The 19195-nt window shown below is 45.3% G+C and overlaps 1 protein-coding gene across 2 annotated transcripts in view; it reads left to right on the forward strand.

Moving 5' to 3' along the window:
• The window catches only part of TUT7 (terminal uridylyl transferase 7), a 149666-nt gene that overhangs the window by 53610 nt on the left and 76861 nt on the right, over positions 1 to 19195 (forward strand). For both annotated transcript variants that reach the window (XM_073545990.1, XM_073545991.1), the window contains exon 3: positions 15442 to 15614. In XM_073545990.1, coding sequence (XP_073402091.1) covers positions 15442 to 15614 — 173 coding nt within the window. The remainder of the gene's footprint in view (positions 1 to 15441; positions 15615 to 19195) is intronic.

Here is a 19195-nt window from a genome sequence, read left to right on the forward strand (position 1 = left end):
CCGTCGGGAGATCAGCGGCTAGCGCCGCAGATTTCTCGGCGGTGGCGTGTGTCCGAGTTCCGCGACAATTCACCGCCGGACTGCGCCTGTCGCTGATTGGTCGTGCCCGGCCACTTGCACAGGCAACTGGGGGGTGCTATCTTTCTTGATGGCACCATATATTATTATTTTTTTTTTTTTTTTTTTTTTTATCCCCCTCACATGAAGCATGTGGCAAACCACCTTGGGCTATGCTCCCACAATCGGGAACTGGCAGCGCTTTGGACACAGCGTATGTGCTCTGCGTCCAAAGTGCTGCCTTCTATTGAACACTGGTAAATCCCCATGTGTTCACTGAACTGTGGGGATTTACCGCATTCAATACATTCTGTTGGTGAAATTTCTGAGCAGTTGACAAGCTGCAGTCTTGAAAGTCACAATGCATGTCAGTGTCTGCAGGTTATCCACAGGCGACCATGCACGCATAGTGGACAAGGGATTTCTAGGGGGAAACACAGCGTTCTCGGGGGACACAGTGACTCGGCGTGCTCAACTTCCTGCGGTCTTCAACGGGGACACAGCTATCCTGCGCTCTCTGGCTGCATAATCGCTGGACCGTTTAGGCTGTACCCTCTCCCTTCCCCTGAACACCTCATAGCTGTCCTCAGCAGTATCACCTTCATAGTATCCTGCTGCACTTTTGCACAGGCTCTACCTAAGGCCAACCCTGTGGGGCCTTTGATTACATACCTACAGTGATTCACTACACTTTTGCTCGCTGTAAGAGAAAGTGGGCTTCAGGTCGGCCATCTCCCTTCTGTCCTTCCACCATGTCTGTTCCTCAGGACAACTCCACCGCCCGGGATGAGAGCACACCCCCCCCCCCCCCCTCTTCCGGAGTGGGCTATTGCCATGTCTCAGTCGGTCTCGGGCCTGTCTGTTGCAATGTCTGTCGGTCTCAGACCTGACTAAAATGTCACAGTCCCTGGTTCAGGTCCTGGAACGTATGCTGCATCTATCTGCCGCCACCACCAGTGCTCCGCCTCCTACGGTCATTCGCACGCACCGGACCATGACCCTCACAGGGAAAGATCAGGGAAAAGATCTAGAAAGCGGACTCTGTCTAACTCCTCATCCAGTTCACTGGGTCCCTCTGCAGCTTCCAGAGTTCCCCTCTCTACCCGTTCCCCCTCCTCGGAGGCGGACGTCAGGTTGGATATAGCCTCTCAGTCCGAGTCTGACTCGGAAGTAGATCAGGCTTCTGGAACGCATGACATGGTAGACGGCCTTTTCTTGGCTATTCTTCAAACCCTTGAACTAAAGGAGGAGGAAGCGGCTGCTCAGGACGACTCCGTTTCATTCAAACAGGTTAAGCGTCCCTCCAGAACTTTTCCCAATCACAAAGCGTTTGAGATTACTACCTCTAAACATTGGGAGCATCCCAGCAAATGTTTTCCAGGCAGAAAGCACCTAGACATTCTGTAACCATTTAGTCCAGACCTTGTCATCAAATGGTCCGAATCCCCTTTTGTGGACCCGCCGGTCTCGTGCTTCTCCTCAAACAATCCTGTCCATTCCTCATGCGGCGTCTCTCAAGGACGCTACGGACGGACAGACTGAGGCTTTATCCAAATCTGCCTTTGAGGCGGCTGACACCTTCCGTCTGCCCTAATTTCGCTTCCACTTGGGCGGCAAAAGCTATATCTGCCTGGACCAAGATTCTTCGCAGGGGCATCATGGCAGAAGCTCCTAAAGAGGAGCTAGTGGATTTAGCAGACCAGATTGCTCATGCTGGTAAATATCTCTTAAATGCATCCTTAGATGCGGCCGCCTGTTCCGCAAGCGCTAAGAGCAACATTGCCATTCGACGCGAAGTTTGGTTAAAAGCATGGAACACAGATCCAGCCTCTAAAATATCTCACTGGCCTTTCGTTCCAGGGTTCCAGACTCTTTGGGGCCAAGCTGGATCAGATCGTTTCAGACGCCTCCGGGGGCAAAAGCACATCCTTGCCCCAATCCAGACCCAGATGTCCCTTCAATAGGAAAAGACCTCTGCCTTTTCGTCCTTTCTCGTCCTCAGGAGGCTCCTCCCAGCAGGACCTACTCCTCACTGGAAGCCTAAGGGCCGCCCCTCCAAGCCCTCTGGGTCCCGCAGTCACAGATTCTCATCTAAATGATGGGTCACCCCCACCTGGACATCGTTCCAGGGTGGGAGGCAGGCTTCTTTTCAGGGACACTTGGTTGTCTGTGGTCGACGCCTGGGTCAGGGAGATCGTTACATCCAGCTACAAGAGAGATGTTTCTTCCAGTCTCGCCCTCCAAAACAGCCCTCTCTGGTCCAAGGGCTTCTCAAAGCCGTCTCTTCCCTGTTAAGCTCAGGAGTGATCGTACCCGTTCCTTGGCACGAAAGGTTTTCAGGGTTCTACTCAAACCTGTTTGTAGTCCCGAAAAAAGACTGTTCCCTTCGCCCGATCTTGGACCTCAAGCAGTTGAATCGTCACCTTCGGATTTGCCACTTCAGAATGGAGTCCTTGCGCTCAGTGATCACCTCCGTGGAGCCGGGGGAATATCTTTGCTCTGTGGACATTCAGGATGCTTACCTGCATGTCCCTGTTTGTGTATAGCATCAGAGGTTCCTACGGTTTGCCATACAGGCACACCATTACTAGTTCACGGCACTCCCGTTTGGCCTGGCGTCCACCTCCAGGGTCTTCATGAAGGTCAATGCAGCGGTCATGGCCATCCGTCATTACAAAGGGAATCTCCTAATCACTTATCTCGACGATCTCCTGGTCAAGGGCCAGTCTCTGAGACTGCGACCAGAGCCTCCAGATCACTCTGGACATGCTGGTCCGTCTCGGTTGGATTATCAACAAGAAATCGACCCTGATCCCAACTCGGCGTCTCGTGTTCCTTAGCATTGAACTCTACACCATCCAAGCTCAAGTCTTCCTTCCAAAGGAGAAGTTCGTATCTCGCCGACAGGGAATCAAAGCCTTAAAGCGCCCAGTCTCTCTTCCCCTTCGGTTCTGAATGAGAGTACTGGGGAAGGTGATCGCTTCCATGGAAGCAGTACCTTATGCCCAGTTCCACACCTGCCCCCTCCAGCTGGCCCTCCTGTCTACATGGGACAGGAGTACACTTTCGCTGGATCATCCAGTTCTCCTACCTCTCAATGTGAGGCACTCTCACTTGGTGGACGCTATCGGCCTCTGTCCTGCGCAGGAGGTTATTTCTCCCTCTCCGATGGCAGGTCATCACCACCAATGGCAGTCTTCAGGGTTGGGGAGCGGTCTTCCTCTATCTCATAGCGCAGGGTCGCTGGAACGTTCAGGAAGCCCTCCTCCCAATCAATCTATTGGAGATCAGGGCAATCCTTCTTGCCCTCCTTCGCTGGCAGTCCCTCCTCGCGGGCAAACCAGTCTGCATTCAGTCGGACAATGCCACAGCTGTGGCTTACATAAGCCACCAAGGTGGGACTCGCAGCAAGCAGATCATGGCAGAGGTAGCAAAGATTCTGCGTTGGGCAGAAAGCCATGTCCCCGCCATATCAGCCGTCCACATTCCATGGGTGGACATCTGGGAAGCCGGTTTTCTGAGTCGTCAGGCGAATGATCTCTCAACCCCGCCGTCTTCAACCAGATTTGTCAGAGGTGGGGCGTTCCAAATGTCGACCTAATGGCTTCTCGATCGAACCACAAGATTCCCCAGTACGTAGCCAGGTCCCGGGACCCGATGGGCGTCAGTTGGGACGCACTTGTGATCCCGTAGTCCCAGTTTCAGATGCCTTATCTGTTTCCACCTCTTCCCTTGATCCCAAGAGTCGTGAAAAAGATAAATGCAGAAGGGCTCCCCGCTCTGTTAGTAGCTCCAGATTGGCGACCGAGGGCCTGGTATGCAAAGCTAATGAACATGCTCTCGGACGCCCCCTGGAGGCTTCCAGAATGTCCAGATCTTCTATCTCAAGGGACCCTCTTCCACCCGATTTCTCGGTCTCTGAATTTAATGGCATGGCCGTTGAGGCCGCAGTCCTAAGGGACGCTGGTTTTTCTCACAAGGTCATATAGACCATAATTAGGGCAAGAAAACTGGCATCTTCACGCATCTATCACAGATGTTGGAAAGGCTTCTTCCATTGGTGGGAAGACAACAGTTTGTTTCCAATTGCATTTTCCTTCCTTCCGTCCTTGGTTTTCTACAAACAGGTCTCGACTCGGGCCTTTCCCTCAGTACCTTTTTAAAGGGTCAGGTGTCCGCTCTGTCCTCTTCCAAAGGGATCTGGCATCTCTTCCCCAGGAGGACTTTTTTCTTCAGGGCGTCGCTCATAGCTACTCCTTACCATTCTCTGGTTGATCCATGGGATCTCAACCTTGTCCTGGGTGCCCTCCAGTGTGCGCCTTTTAGACCTATTCAGGACATTTCTTTCTCTCTCCTTTCATGGAAAGTGGCCTTCCTGGTCACCGTCACCTCTATTAGGAGGGTCTCCGAGTTGGCAGCGTTGTCCTGCCGTTCTCCTTTCCTGATTCTGCACTGGGATAAGGTGGTCCTCCGGCCGGTTCCTTCTTTTCTGCCAAAGGTAGTTTCTGCCTTTCACATCAACGAGAACAATCGTCCTTCCTTCTCTGTGCTCATCCTTTGGAAAGATCGCCACAAGCTGGATTTGGCCAGGGCTATTTGAGTCTGCCTCTCTAGGACTGCTTCCCTTTTGTCAGTCCGATTCCCTGATTGTTGTCTCTGAAGGTCGTCGAAAGGGGCTCCCAGCTTCTAAATGCACAATCACTCATTGGATTCGTTTAGCAGTTCTGGAGGCATACCGCCTTCAGAACAGCCTCCTCCGGGTGTAAGGGCTCACTCTCTACCTGGGATGTGGGAGCTTCCTGGGCCATTCGTCACCAGTCTTCGGGTTTGCAAGGCTGCAACCTGGTCGTCCCTTCACACTTTCGTGAGGTTTTACAAGGTGCATACTCATGCCTCTGCTGATGCAGGCCTGGGTAAGAAGATACTGCAGGCAGCGGTTTCCCACCGGCCGACCTAAGTTCCCTTCTCTCTGCATACCTTTCCCACCCTTGGGATTGCTTTTGGACGTCCCATGGTAACCTGTGTCCCCCAATGAAGCGAGAGAGAGGGATTTTTGGTACTTACCGTAAAATCTTTCTTGGCGCATTCATTGCACTCTCCCTTAATGTTGTACCATGTTGGCCATTGTGCCGTTTTGGATTGGTACATAGGTTGAGTTTGTTCATACTTGCTCCTACTACTGCTTTTAGCACCAACTGAGTTGCCTTGTGCCTGTCGGTGGGTGTATACTGCTGAGGGGCTATTTTTTTTTTTCCTTATTTGCATAGTGTCAGCCTCCTAGCGACAGCCATGGTAACCTGTGTCCCCCAATGAAGGCTCCAAGAAAGATTTTACGGTAAGTACCAAAAATCCCTCTCTTCGTGCAATCCCAGACATTCTCTATATTGAGGATTTGCACAAACATACATACAGACTTGTTGTTGGTTCTCAGATGTTTGGAACAACCTCCCTGCTTTTTTTCTTTTCTTCTCTCAAAACTGTGTAAAAGTGTATTGAAGAATTGATGCTGATTTAAGAGCAGTATGGTCACCCCAAATATTGATTTTATTTTTACACCTTTCTTTATTGCTTCTTTGGGGGACACAGGTAACCATGGGGTGTATGCTGCTGCTAGGAGGCTGACACTAGGCAAAAATAAAATGGATCCTCCCCAGCAGAATACACCCACTGACGGGCACCAAGTACCTCCATTTTAAGCTTGATGTCTGTGGGAGGCAGACCTGGATCTGATCCCAGATCTGCATTTTACTTGTCAGGTTTCTTGTGGTGTTTAATCTTTTCTTTGTTTTTCAGGTTCTTCTTCCTTAGGGTAACTGTGTAATTGCTCACCCTGTTTTTCCCATACCTTTGCGACCGAGAGCAGTGTCGTGTCACCCACATCGCCCACTCTCTGACCACTCCTAGCCTCTTCCCCCTCCCCACCCTTCTCCACCTGGGTGGCAAAGTCCATGTCTGCCTGGGCAAGAATTCTTCACCAGGGTATCCTAGCTGCAGCTCCTCCGGAAGAGATGGCAGATTTGGCAGACCAGACTACCCATTCCGGCAAATATCTTCTGACCGCCTCCTTGGATGCGGCCGGTTGTTCCGCGAGGGTAAACGGCAACATAATTGCTATGCGCTGCATTCTCTGGTTGAAAGTGTGGAATACAGATCCACATTCAAAAAGTCTCTCACTAACCTTGCCTTTCAAGGCTCTAGGCTTTTCAGGTCCAAACTGGATCAGATCATTTCGGATGCTACCGGCAGGAAAAGCACCTCTCTTCCCCATTCCAGGCCTAAACGTCCTTTCAATAGGAAAAGGAGGTCGCTTCAATTTCATTTCTTTCGGCCCTTCTTTTCATGGACTTCCTCCCAGCAGGACCACTCTTCCGCCTAAGGGGAAAGGAAGAAGCCGTCCTTTTAAACCAGCTCCTCACTGGCGACCAAGCCTTCGGGGTCCTGCGCCAACAGGTTCTCCTCAGTGTGACAGGTCATCCCCACCTGGGAATCTCTCCGGGGCGGGAGGCCGGCTAATCTTCTGTTCCAGGACGCGTGGTTGTTGGTGGTCAACGATGCCTGTGTCAGAAATGGTGATGTCTGTTTTCAAAATTGACTAGACACTAGACACCCCCAAAGTCGTCGTCCCCCCCCGGCATGAACGACTTTCAGGGTTCTAGTACAATCTTTTCGTAGTCCCGAAGAAAGACTGATTGCTCTGTCCGATTTTTGGCCCTCAAGCGACTAAACCGTCACGTTCAGAACCATTATTTCAGGATGGAGTCCCTACGTTCAGTAATCGCCTCCCATGGATCAGGGACGGGAGAATTTCTTTGCTCTGTAGATGCTTATCTTCACATTCCTGTTTGTGTTCAGCATCAGAGATTCCTACGGCTTGCGATCCAGGAGGACCACTATCAGTTCACGGCTCTTCCCTTCGGCCTGGCCTCTGCCCCCAGAGTGTTCACGAAGGTCATGGCCATCCTTCGTTCCAAGGGGATTCTCATAATCCCTTACTTGGATGATCTGATGAAGGGGCAATCTCGCCGAGACTGCGACCTGAGTCTTCAGATCACCTTGGGCACGCTGGTCTGTCTCTGCTGGATTGTCATCAGCGAGAAGTCCTCCCTGACCCCATCTCAGCACCTGGTCTTTCTGGGCATGAGGTTCGTCATGGACCAAGAACATGTCTTCCTTGCAAAAGAAAAGTCTTTTTATTTCGGAGAGCGGTCTTTATCATACAGTGCAGGGTTGTTGGAACGTCCAAGAAACAGCCCTCCCCATCAATCGTCTGGAGATCAGGGCAATTTTTCTTTCTCGTCGCTGCTGGAAGTCCCTCCTTGCAGGCCAGCCGGTCCACACACAATCTGACAACACCACTGCCATGGCTTTCATAACTATCAAGGCAGGACAGCAAACAGGTGATAGCAGAGGTAACAAGGATTCAGCAATGGGTGGAGCGTCAAATCGCTATTTCAGCCGTACACATTCCAGGGGTGGAAAATTGGGCAGCCGATTTTCTGAGTTGTCAGGGTCTCTCATCAGGAGAGTGGTCTCTCAATCCCGCCGGTTTAAACCAAATATGCCAGAGATGTGGCGTCTCTGAACCACAGGTTTCCTCAGTTTGTACCCAGGTCCCAGGATCATTGGTTGCGATGCCCTAGTGAACCCGTGATCCCAATTCAGGCTTTTTTTTTTTTTTTTCTTCCACCTCTCCTTGATTCCGAGAGTCGTGAAAAAAAACCATAAAGGCGGAAGCAATTCCCATAATCCTGGTAGCTCCAGACTGACCAAGAAGGGCCTGGTACATGGAGCTGGTGAACATGCTCATGGATGCTTCCTAGAGGTTTCCAGACCATCAAGATCTTTTCACAAGGCCTCCTCTTCCACCAAAGTTCAGTCTAACGGCATGGCAGTTGATGCCGCAGTCTTGAGGGAGACCGGTTTTTCCCATCGGGTCATTCAGACCATGATTAAGGCAAGAAAACCAGCATCCTTGCTTATATACCACAGATACTGGAAAGCCTTTTGGTGGAGTGAAGACAACAATTTTGGTCTGTCCTTTTTTTTTTTCCCCTTCCTTTCATCCTGGGGTTTCTACAAGCAGGTCTTGATTCTGGTCTATCTCTCAGTACCCTAAAGGGTCAAGTTTCTACCTGTCTATTCTTTTCCAACGAAATCTGGCTTCTCGTTCCCAGGTAAAGACTTTTCTTCAAGAAGCCGCTCTCCTGGCACCTCCTTATCGTCCTCGGATAGATCCATGGGATCTTAACCTTGTCCTTGGCGCACTCCAGCGTGCGTCTTTTGAGCTCATTCAAAACATTCTGTGTCTTCTCCTGACATGGAAAGTTTCCTTCTTGGTTGTCATTACGTCCATCAGGAGAGTTTGAGTTGGCGGCATTGTCCTGCCATTCTCTGATCCTGATTCCACATCGGGACAAGCAGGGCTGTGGAGTCGGTGTAAAATGGACTGACTCCAACTCCTAAAATATATAATAAATTGGGTACAGTAGTTCAATGCAGAATGTGCTGAATATTTTTTCATAGGAATTTGGGAAAGTTATGAAGTGTCCTATAAATGGCTGTTCTATTCCTGATCTAAGGCTACATTCACACAAGAACAGGTTCTTGCTATTTTAACGGACAATGATTCAAACATAAGTACAATTAAACTGAGGAATGAGGGTAATGAACAACAGCTAGAAGAAAATTTAGGATTCAGTATGTTTGAGATGGAAGGCCACAGTGCTGTTCATTTAACTGAGGAACAGATATTACAACAGAACAGCAAAATTATACTTTAGAAATAGATAATGTTGAAGGTGCTTCAAAACACTTTCATATTCATCACATGCGTTGTTTTGTGCACACGCTGCAGCTGGCAATAAGAGATAGTCTGCAAGAGGGACATGCTGAAAATCTGATTTGGAAATGTGAGAAAATTGGTTATTGCCGCCAGAACCCCTAAAATTGATTCCATCTTGGCGAGATGTGCTGGGAAAGGGGCAATTGTCGATCAAGCCACTCGGTGGGGCAGCACTTATTTAATGATTTGAGCGATTGCTTGAGCTAAAACCGTTTCTTATAGATATGACGAACCCTCAGGTAACCCTAAGTGAAGGTCAATGGACACAGGTGGCTGAATTGAAGGAATAGCTTAATCACCCTTTTACAGTGACTAAAAAATTACAATCTGAGGATTTAACTCCTGGCATTTTCATAATGGAGTGGAAGAACTTGCTATTTTGCCTGTCCCAAAGAGGAGATTTAATCGCAGATGGCATTTCTGCTTCAATGAAACGGAGAGACACAGCTAAATAAAATTTTTCTGGCAGCTGTTTGTGGACCCAAGTCATCATATACTGCTTGATGATCAACAGCTTACTAAAGGAAAAGAAGCTCTGACTGAGATAGCAGTTAGAATGAGTGGCCTACAGGAGGACTGCCAGGTGCAAGTGGACTTGGGACCTGACAGTGCTACTGCTGCCATATCTTCATCCTTATCAGATGTGGAGTTTGACTTTGACAAGTATTTGGATAACATGGAGCAGGCAAAGCACTGCCGCAAGGAAAAAGATTTCACTCCGTCTCCTATAGCAAGCAGATTGACCATATTTAAGCAAAATGTTTCACTTGCTCTCAAAGAAATAGAAAAATTCAACCGTTCATCAAAACTGACTGTGCATGAGGCAATTAATTTATACTCAGAAATTGTTAGAGATGTTGCCCATGTGGTTACCGCTTTGCCTCCTACCCAAGTTAGTGTAGAGAGGTTGTTCTCTGGCCTTAAAATTATTAGGTCAGATATGAAGTCATCTATGAAGGAGGATCTGATGGAGGCAATCATATTTCTTAGAACAAATTTATAGACTGCACAAATGTTGTCTAGTATGTCTTTGTTGAAAACTGTTTTTGCACTTTCATAGTTTATTACATAGTGTGTGTGTGTGTGTGTGTGTGTGTATATATACACAATATATATGCAATCGATATTACATAGTGTATTACATATTTACAATTTATTAGTTTTTTTGTGTTCTAAAGTTGTATTCCAATAAATATATGTTATATTCTATCTAAATATCTTGATTATTATACCATAAAAATGATTAAATATCTGATGTTCACATTGTACTACAATAAATTTGTAAGGGAAATTGAGTCGCAGTCGCATTTTGGCTTACTGACTCCACAGCCCTGGGGACAAGGTAGTTCTGAGACCCGTTCCTTCTTTCTTGCCTAAGGTGGTTTCTTCATTTCACATTAATGAAGACATTGTCCTTCCTTCTCTGTTCCTCTCCAATTTCTCCCCCTCCACAAGCTGGAACTGGTCAGAGCTATCCGAGTCTACCTCTCAAGGACTGCTTTCTTTTGCCTCTGATGTCCCATTTGTCATCTCTGAAGGTCGTCGTAAGGGGCTTCCAAATCCTCTATTGCCTGTTGGATTAGTTCGGCAATATTGGAGGCATACTGCGTTCAGGACAAACAGCCTTCTATGGGGGTATAGGCTCACTGCACCCGGGTGGTGGGAGCTACCAGTTTGTCACCAGGCTTCAGCTTTACAAATTTGTAAAGTCGTGACCTGGTCATCTTTGCACACTTTTGCGAGGTTTTACAGGGTTCATACCGAAGCCTTGTCTGATGCAGACTTGGGAAGGAAGGTGCTGCAGGTGGCGGTTACACACTGGCCAACCTAAGTCTGTTTTCTTTGCATTCTTTGTTTTCCACCCTTGGGACTGCTTTGGCACATCCTATGGTTACGCGTGTCCCCCAATGAAGCGATAAGAGGGATTTTTGGTACTCACTGTAAAATTATTCTTGGAGCCTTCATTGGGGGACACGGCACACTCCGTTTGTACCGCTTATGAGCCTACGTGCTTTTTGAGTTTTGTTTCTTCTCCTACTACTTTAACACTGACTGAGGTACTTGGTGCCTGTCAGTGGGTATATGCTGCTGGGGAGGAGCTATTTTTCCTTTTTTCTCTCCCCCCCCCCCCCCCCCCCCAGTGTCATCCTCTTAGCCACATCAGCATTCACCAAATGGTTATCTGTGTCCCCCAATGAAGGCTCCAAGAAAGATTTTACGATGAGTACCGAAAATCCCTCTTTCTCTTTTGACTCTTTGCACTTTATTAATTTTATTGAAAAACTGATCCTTTCTGCCAATCAACTTCCACTTCACTGTCCCCCTTCTTTGGCATTAATTCACATCTGAAGCAAGTCATAGTGGTGCCTGCTCTCATTTCCTCTGGATCATAGAATCGTAGAGTTGGAAGGGACCTCCTGGGCCATCTGGTCCAACCCCCTGCTCAAAGCAGGATTCGCTAAATCATCCCAGTCAGATGTCTGTCCAGCCTCTGTTTGAAGACTTCCATTGAAGGAGAACTCACCACTTCTCGTGGCAGCCTGTTCCACTCATTGATCACTCTAACTGTCAAAAAGTTTTTTCTAATATCTAATCTGTGTCTCTTCCCATTCAGTTTCATCCCATTGCTTCTAGTCTTTCCTTGTGCAAATGAGAATAAAGTTGATCCTTCTACAATGTGACAGCCCTTTAGATATTTGTAGACAGCTATTAAGTCTCCTCTCAGTCTTCTCTTTTGCAAACTAAACATTCCCAAATCCTGCAACCTTTCCTCATAAGACAGGGTTTGCAGACCGGTCACCATTCTGGTCGCTCTTTTCTGAACTTGCTCCAGTTTGTTGATGTCTTTTTTAAAATGTGGTGCCCAAAACTGGACAGAATATTCCAGATGAGGTCTGACCAAAGAGGAGTAGAGGGAAATAATGACTTCACGTGATCTAGACTGTATGCTTCTGTTAATACATCCTAGAATTGCATTTGCCTTTTTTGCTGCTGCATCACACTGTTGACTCATATTCAGTCTGTGATCTATTAGTATACCCAAGTCTTTTTCACATGTGCTGTCACTTAGCCCTATTCCTCCCATTCTATATATGCTTTTTTCATTTTTATTGCCCAGATGTAGTACTTTGCATTTCTCCCTGTTAAAAACCATTCTGTTAGTTGCTGCCCACTTCTCCAGTTTATTTAAATCTTTTTGAATCCTCTCTCTCTCTTCTCTAGTATTAGCTATCCCTCCTAGCTTTGTGTCATCAGCAAATTTAATCAGTTTACCCTCAATTCCTTCATCTAAATCGTTGATAAAGATGTTGAACAATACAGGGCCCAGGACAGAGCCCTGTGGTACCCCACTTGAGACATTCTTCCAACTGGATGTGCAGCCATTTACGACCACTCTTTGGGTCCGATCACTAAGCCAGTTATGAATCCACCTAACAGTTGCCTTGTCCTTTCCATACTTAGTCATTTTTTCAATAAGGATTGTGTGAGATACTTTGTCAAATGCTTTGCTGAAGTCAAGGTATACTATATCTACAGCATTTCCTTGATCCACCCAATCAGTGATACCGTCATAGAAGGAAATTAAGTTAGTCTGACATGACTTATTAGTTACAAACCCATGCTGACTCTGTTTAATCACTTCATTCTTATCCAGGTATTGACATACATGTTGTTTAATAATTTGTTCAAAGATCTTTCCTGGTATAGAAATCAGACTCACCGGCCTATAGTTGCCTGGGTCCACCTTCTTCCCCTTTTTGAAGATGGGAACAACATTTGCTCTTCTCCAGTCTTCTGGCACTTCTCCTGTTCTCCAAGAATTTTCAAAGATTATGGAGAGGGGTTCAAAAATTTCTTCTGCTATCTCCTTCAGTACTCTGGGGTGTAATTCATCTGGACCTGGAGACTTGGATTCATTTAGGTTAACTAAGTGTTTCCTCACTATCTTTCTGTTTATAGATATCCTGGATTCTTCTATTCCCTTAATAGGACAGTGAATAACAGTTGATGTTACATTTCCTTTCTGAGAGAAAACAAATGCAAAATAGGAATTTAAAAGTTCAGCCTTCTCAACATCCTGTCTTACCATTTCATCATTTTCATCCTGTAAAAATCCTATAGCATCTTTGACTTTTCTTTTACTTTTGACATATCCCCAAAATCCTTTATTATTGCTTTTGACATCTCTTGCAAGCCTCAATTCATTTTCAGCTTTAGATAATCTGATTTGTGCCCTGCAGGTTCTGCAGACAGCATTATATTCTTCTTTAGATATGCCTCCCTCTTTCCATTTTATAAACATTTTTTTTCTTCCTTTTTAGCATGTGCTTAAGTTCTGTGTTCATCCATCCTGGTTTCCTTAAATGCTTCCTATTCTTCCCTCTTTTCGGAATTGTTAACAACTGTGCTTTGAGAATTTCATTTTTCAAGATTTCCCATCCTTCCTGGACATTTTTGTCTTTAAGGATATCCAGCCATTGGATCCCTCCAATTCTCTTTCTGAATCCCTTAAAATCTGCCTTTCTGAAATCTAACCTTGACGTCTGAGTCTTCACAGGTCTTCCGCCTCTAGTTATCCAAAATTCTAAAATAGCATGGTCGCTACCTCCTAGGGTCCCAGCCACTTTTACCTCCTCAACCATTTCCTCACTGTTTATAAGGATTAGATCCAAGGTAGCAGTTCCCCTTGTTTTCTCCCTTACCTTTTGGAAGATAAAGTTGTCAGCAAGAGAGGATAAGAATTTCCTTGACCTGTTAGTTTTGCCTGAGAGAGATTCCCAACAAATGTCTGGATAGTTGAAATCTCCCATGACAACTATGCCATATTTTTTGGAGAACTTGGCCATTTGATGCATAAAGAGTTCATCCATATCTTCAGCTTGCACAGGTGGCCTGTAGTAAATGCCTACAATGGTGTCCTTTCCATTGTTCTGTCCTTGTATTCTTACCCAAACAGTTTCCACAGAACTCCCAGTCTCTGAAGCTTCAATCTCTGTGCAGATATACGCGTTTCTAACATACAATGCGACACCCCCTCCTCGTTTATCAAGTCTGTTTCTTGCAAATAAGTTGTATCCTTCTAGTCTTGTATTCCAATCATGTGTATTGTCCCACCAAGTTTCAGTGATTCCAATGACATCATATTTCTTTTCCTGTGTTAGTAGTTCCAATTCTCCTTGTTTGTTGCCCATGCTTTGTGCATTAGTATAGAAACATTTTAGTTTGTGATTGGTTTCTCTTTCTCCAATATTTTTATTAATTAGATTCTTTTGTCTTTGTTCTTCCTTTCCACTTCTAATAGTAGAGTTCTCAATAGCATTTGTCAGGTGTATGGCTTTTTCTGGTCTTTTGCTTCCCTTCCCATGTTGTTCTAGTTTAAAGCTCTCCTTACAAGTGTAGCAAGGCGACTTCCAAATACATGTTTTCCTGTCTTCGTAAGGTGCACCCCATCTCTAGCAAGTAGTCCATCGTATAAGTAGTTCACTCCGTGATCCAGAAATCCAAATTGTTGCTGACGGCACCATCGACGTAGCCAGTTGTTCACCTGCAGAATCTTATTCCACCTCCTTGTTCCATGGCCATCCACTGGGAGGATGGAAGAGAAGACCACCTGCGCTCCCAGTTCTTTCACTTTCTTGCCTAAGTCTTCAAAGTCTCTGCAGATGGTTTCCAGGTCGTTTCTTGCGGTGTCATTTGTCCCCACATGTAGTAGCAGGAATGGGTAGTCATCTGTAGGTCTGAAGAGTCCTGATATCCTGTCAGACACATCTTTAATTTTTGCACCTGGAAGACAGCACATTTCTCTTGAAGTTATATCCGGTCTGCAGATAGCGGCCTCTGTTCCTCTCAATAGGGAATCCCCCATGACCACCACTCTCCGTTTCTTCTTCACAACATTTTTCTTTCTCCATCCAGGAGGACTTGTTCTAAGGAGGGGAGACTGAAGCAGGCCACATAATCCCTATAGCCAAACAATATCATGCGAACTCTGGAAGAGCTGGTGCTGGGATGGTGCCTGTACTACAGGGGAGTATGGCTACTGTCAGTACATGGTGATTTGAGAAAGGGTTATCCAAGTAGTGGACAACCCCGTTAACACTTGTGTGGTCACATGCAGTGGTGCTTGGGTTGTGCCAAAGAGTGACTTGGTTGGGGGAGTGGTAATTGTATATAAAATAGGATGAAAATATTTACTGGCTGCAGCTGTCATCTTGCTTCTGCAGCTATGACAACAAAGACTGGAAAGGAGTTTGGAATAGCAAGTAATGCGTAGTTTTGCTTTGGGTAAAAGTAAAATAAGGATTAAAATTGCAAGGGGTGGTGGTGATAAGCCTGGAGAGATCTTGTTTTGTGGCTTCAAGTAATCCAGGTAAGTATTCAATTTCCACTTCCCTTTTGTATGTGGTATAGAATCTCCATAAAGGCTTGCATATTTAACCCCCCCCAAATTACCTTCAGAACTTTCTATATTTTATTTTTCATGTCTTATGTTTAGAATCTGACTATATTAAACACATTTTATTTTTTTTTCCCCAATACAGATTTATTGACCCCCGTAAAAAGAGAGCGTCAGCACTCACGGTCGGAAAGAGATGAAGATGACTGTCTTGGCAGCCCAGTCATTGATGAATCCATGTTGTCCAAAAAAGAGCTGCTAGGCCTGCAGCAAGCTGAGGAGCGTTTAAAGCATGACTGCATTTACAGGCTGAAACGGGTATGAAACACAGTAATCTAGTTGCTTACAATTTTCTTCAGTTTTCTATCAATTGACTTACCGTAAATAATTCAGTCCACATAACTCTGATAACTTGTTTTTTTGCGGGACGAGATGTACTTTTGAAAGACACCATTTTATCATGTGATTCCAGGTGCACTGAAAATGCAAAAAAAAACTTCAACCTTTTTTTTTTTTTTTTTTTTTTTTTATTGTATAATTTGTTCACTGTAAAACTGACCTGGCAATATGATTCTCCATGTTGGTATGATTACACCAATACCTAACATGTAGTGTGTGTTTTTTTTGTTTGTTTGTTTGTTTTTTTTTTTGTTTTTTTTTTGTGTGACCTGTACCGACTTTTTATGGAGACCATTTTGAGGTACATATGATGTTTTGGGGTATGTGCACACAATCCAGAGTTGATGCGGATTTGACACTATGTACTTGTGCAGCGTGAAACCTGCAGCGGCTGGCTGTTACAGCATAGTGGATGGGATTACAAGACATTCCATGTCCATTACACTTCCATAGACTCCTGCGGCACATCTTTCCAGACCGCAGCATGTCAATTTTTCTTGCGGAGACTCAAGTCTCCCGAAGATAAATTGCATCAATAGAATGTATTGAACGCGGTAAATCTGCATGGTTCAATGAACACATGCTAACAGATGGACTGCTAGTTCAGTATCGTGTGCACCCGGGCTTGATCACCTTTTTATTGCAATTTTGCAGTTTTGGAGAATAAAAGTTCAGTATCGTGGGCACCTGGGCTTGATCACCTTTTTATTGCAATTTTGCAGTTGTGGAGAATAAAAACTCCTTGAGTTTCTATTGTTTTTTTTTTTATTTGTTTTTTTTCAAATTGCAGTTTGTCGATCAGATTAATTTTTTACATTTTGCTTTAACTTTAACAAATGCAACTAAAACAAATGTGTGGGTTTTTTTTGTTTTATTGTATAGAATAGTCCCCTTGGAACTTGGAGCTCCAATTGTCTGATCGCTTGTACTGTACATAGCAATGCTAATGCACTGCTATGTCTAACTATAATCAATATGAATGTGAGCTAAATGCTGGTTTTCACAAGGTTTTCGTAATGACTGGCACCGGGGTCATGGCCACGCATTGGTGTCATGGACGTGCCAATGGACCTGACGACACTTGTTAACTGCTGCTGTCAGAGATTGACATTGGCTTTTTAACATGTATAATGTATACAGCAGTATGTGGAGCTCAACTCCACCTGCAGCTGTTGAAGGCATATGATGGCTGATTAAATCAGCAAACCCCTGCAGGGAAAGATGTGGGCTGTGCATGCTAGCCCTCATCAGACAGGGACCTGACTATTTCATGATTACCTATTTTGCATGATGCCATACTCCAGACTATAAAGAGATTAGAATATATTGAAATGTTGCTAAATGTCAGACTTTTAAATGTTATCTGTCAGCAGCTTTTTGCTATTTAATCTGAGGACCTCATGAGGTAGGGGTTAAAACACCGAATTCAAAGATGTCACATGTCAAGCTGTGTGCAGTTTACTTGGGCTAGTTTCACCCTTTTTTTTTTTTTTTTTTTTTTTTTTTTTTTTTTTTTTTTTTTGTTTGAAACTGGTCGGACGGATCAAAAATGCAGCAGGTTGCGTCCGGCGCGCCTAGGCGCACACTAGAAAAAAAAACGCATGCGCACGAAAACGCATACGAATGCATGCAAACGCTAGACCATGCGCCCCCATGTTAAAGATGGGGGCGCAGGACACAAGCGCATGGACGCGCACGAAGCGCAGCGCTAAAAAAACGCTAGTGTGAAACCAGCCTTGCACTGAAGGTTTATCACCTGGTGATTATCATTGCTTTGACTAGCTAGTGGGATGGCGGGGCAGCACTATTAACGACATCATCCCCCTATGATAAGCTCTTCACTGTCTATGGCCATGTACCTAGGGAGCCTGGTGTGGGTGGGGTTCTAACTGCTGCTGCTGTCAGATTCTCTTTAAATTCACAGCTTGACCAATGTGTTGTAGAAACATTTCTGACTTTCGCTGTCCTCCACAAAATGTTTTAATATTACTTCATCTGTACATAATAGTAAGGTTTTTCTAATCCATGTTTGAGCTGTAATAAAAATACACGTGTGTGTGTATGTGTGTATATATATATATATATATATATATATATATATATATATATATATATAATATACACACACTCACTCACTGGCCACTTTATTAGGTACACCTGTCCAACTGTGTGTTAAGACTTAATTTCTAATCAGCCAATCACATGGCGGCAACTCAGTGCATTTAGGCATGTAGACATGGTCAAGACAATCTCCTGCAGTTCAAACCGAGCATCAGTATGGGGAAGAAAGGTGATTTGAGTCCCTTTGAACGTGGCATGATTGTTGGTGCCAGAAGGGCTGGTCTGAGAATTTCAGAAACTGCTGATCTACTGGGATTTTCACGCACAACCATCTCTAGGGTTTACAGAGAATGGTCCGAAAAAGAAAAAAAATCCAGTGAGCGGCAGTTCTGTGGCCGGAAATGCCATGTTGATGCCAGAGGTCAGAGGAGAATGGGCAGACTGGTTCGAGCTGATAGAAAGGCAACAGTGACTCAAATTGCCACCCGTTACAACCAAGGTAGGCAGAAGAGCATCTCTGAACGCACAGTGTGTCGAACTTTGAGGCAGATGGGCTACAGCAGCAGAAGACCACACTGGGTACCACTCCTCTCAGCTAAGAACAGGAAACTGAGGCTACAATTTGCACAAGCTCATCGAAATTGGACAGTAGAAGATTGGAAAAACGTTGCCTGGTCTGATGAGTCTCGATTTCTGCTGCGACATTCGGATGGTAGGGTCAGAATTTGGCGTAAACAACATGAAAGCATGGATCCATCCTGCCTTGTATCAACGGTTCAGGCTGGTGGTGGTGGTGTCATGGTGTGGGGAATTTTTTCTGGGCACTCTTTGGGCCCCTTGGTACCAATTGAGCATCGTTGCAACGCCACAGCCTACCTGAGTATTGTTGCTGACCATGTCCATCCCTTTATGACCACAATGTACCCAACATCTGATGGCTACTTTCAGCAGGATAATGCGCCATGTCATAAAGCTCGAATCATCTCAGATTGGTTTCTTGAACATGACAATGAGTTTACTGTACTCAAATGGCCTCCTCAGTCACCAGATCTCAATCCAATAGAGCATCTTTGGGATGTGGTGGAACGGGAGATTCGCATCAGGGATGTGCAGCCGACAAATCTGCGCCAACTGTGTGATGCCATCATGTCAATATGGTCCAAAATCTCTGAGGAATGCTTCCAGCACCTTGTTGAATCTCTGCCACGAAGAATTGAGGCAGTTCTGAAGGCAAAAGGGGGTCCAACCCCCTACTGGCATGGTGTACCTAATAAAGTGGCCAGTGAGTGTGTGTATATGTATATATGTATGTATATATGTATGTGTATATGTGTGTGTGTATGTATATATATGTATGTATATATATATATATATATATATATATATATATATATATATATATATATATATATATTATATTTTTATATATATATTTTTAT

This window comes from Dendrobates tinctorius, unplaced genomic scaffold (assembly GCF_039654945.1).
Source record: "Dendrobates tinctorius isolate UK_male_01 unplaced genomic scaffold, ASM3965494v1 ptg000144l, whole genome shotgun sequence".
NCBI classification, from domain to species: Eukaryota; Metazoa; Chordata; class Amphibia; order Anura; family Dendrobatidae; genus Dendrobates; species Dendrobates tinctorius.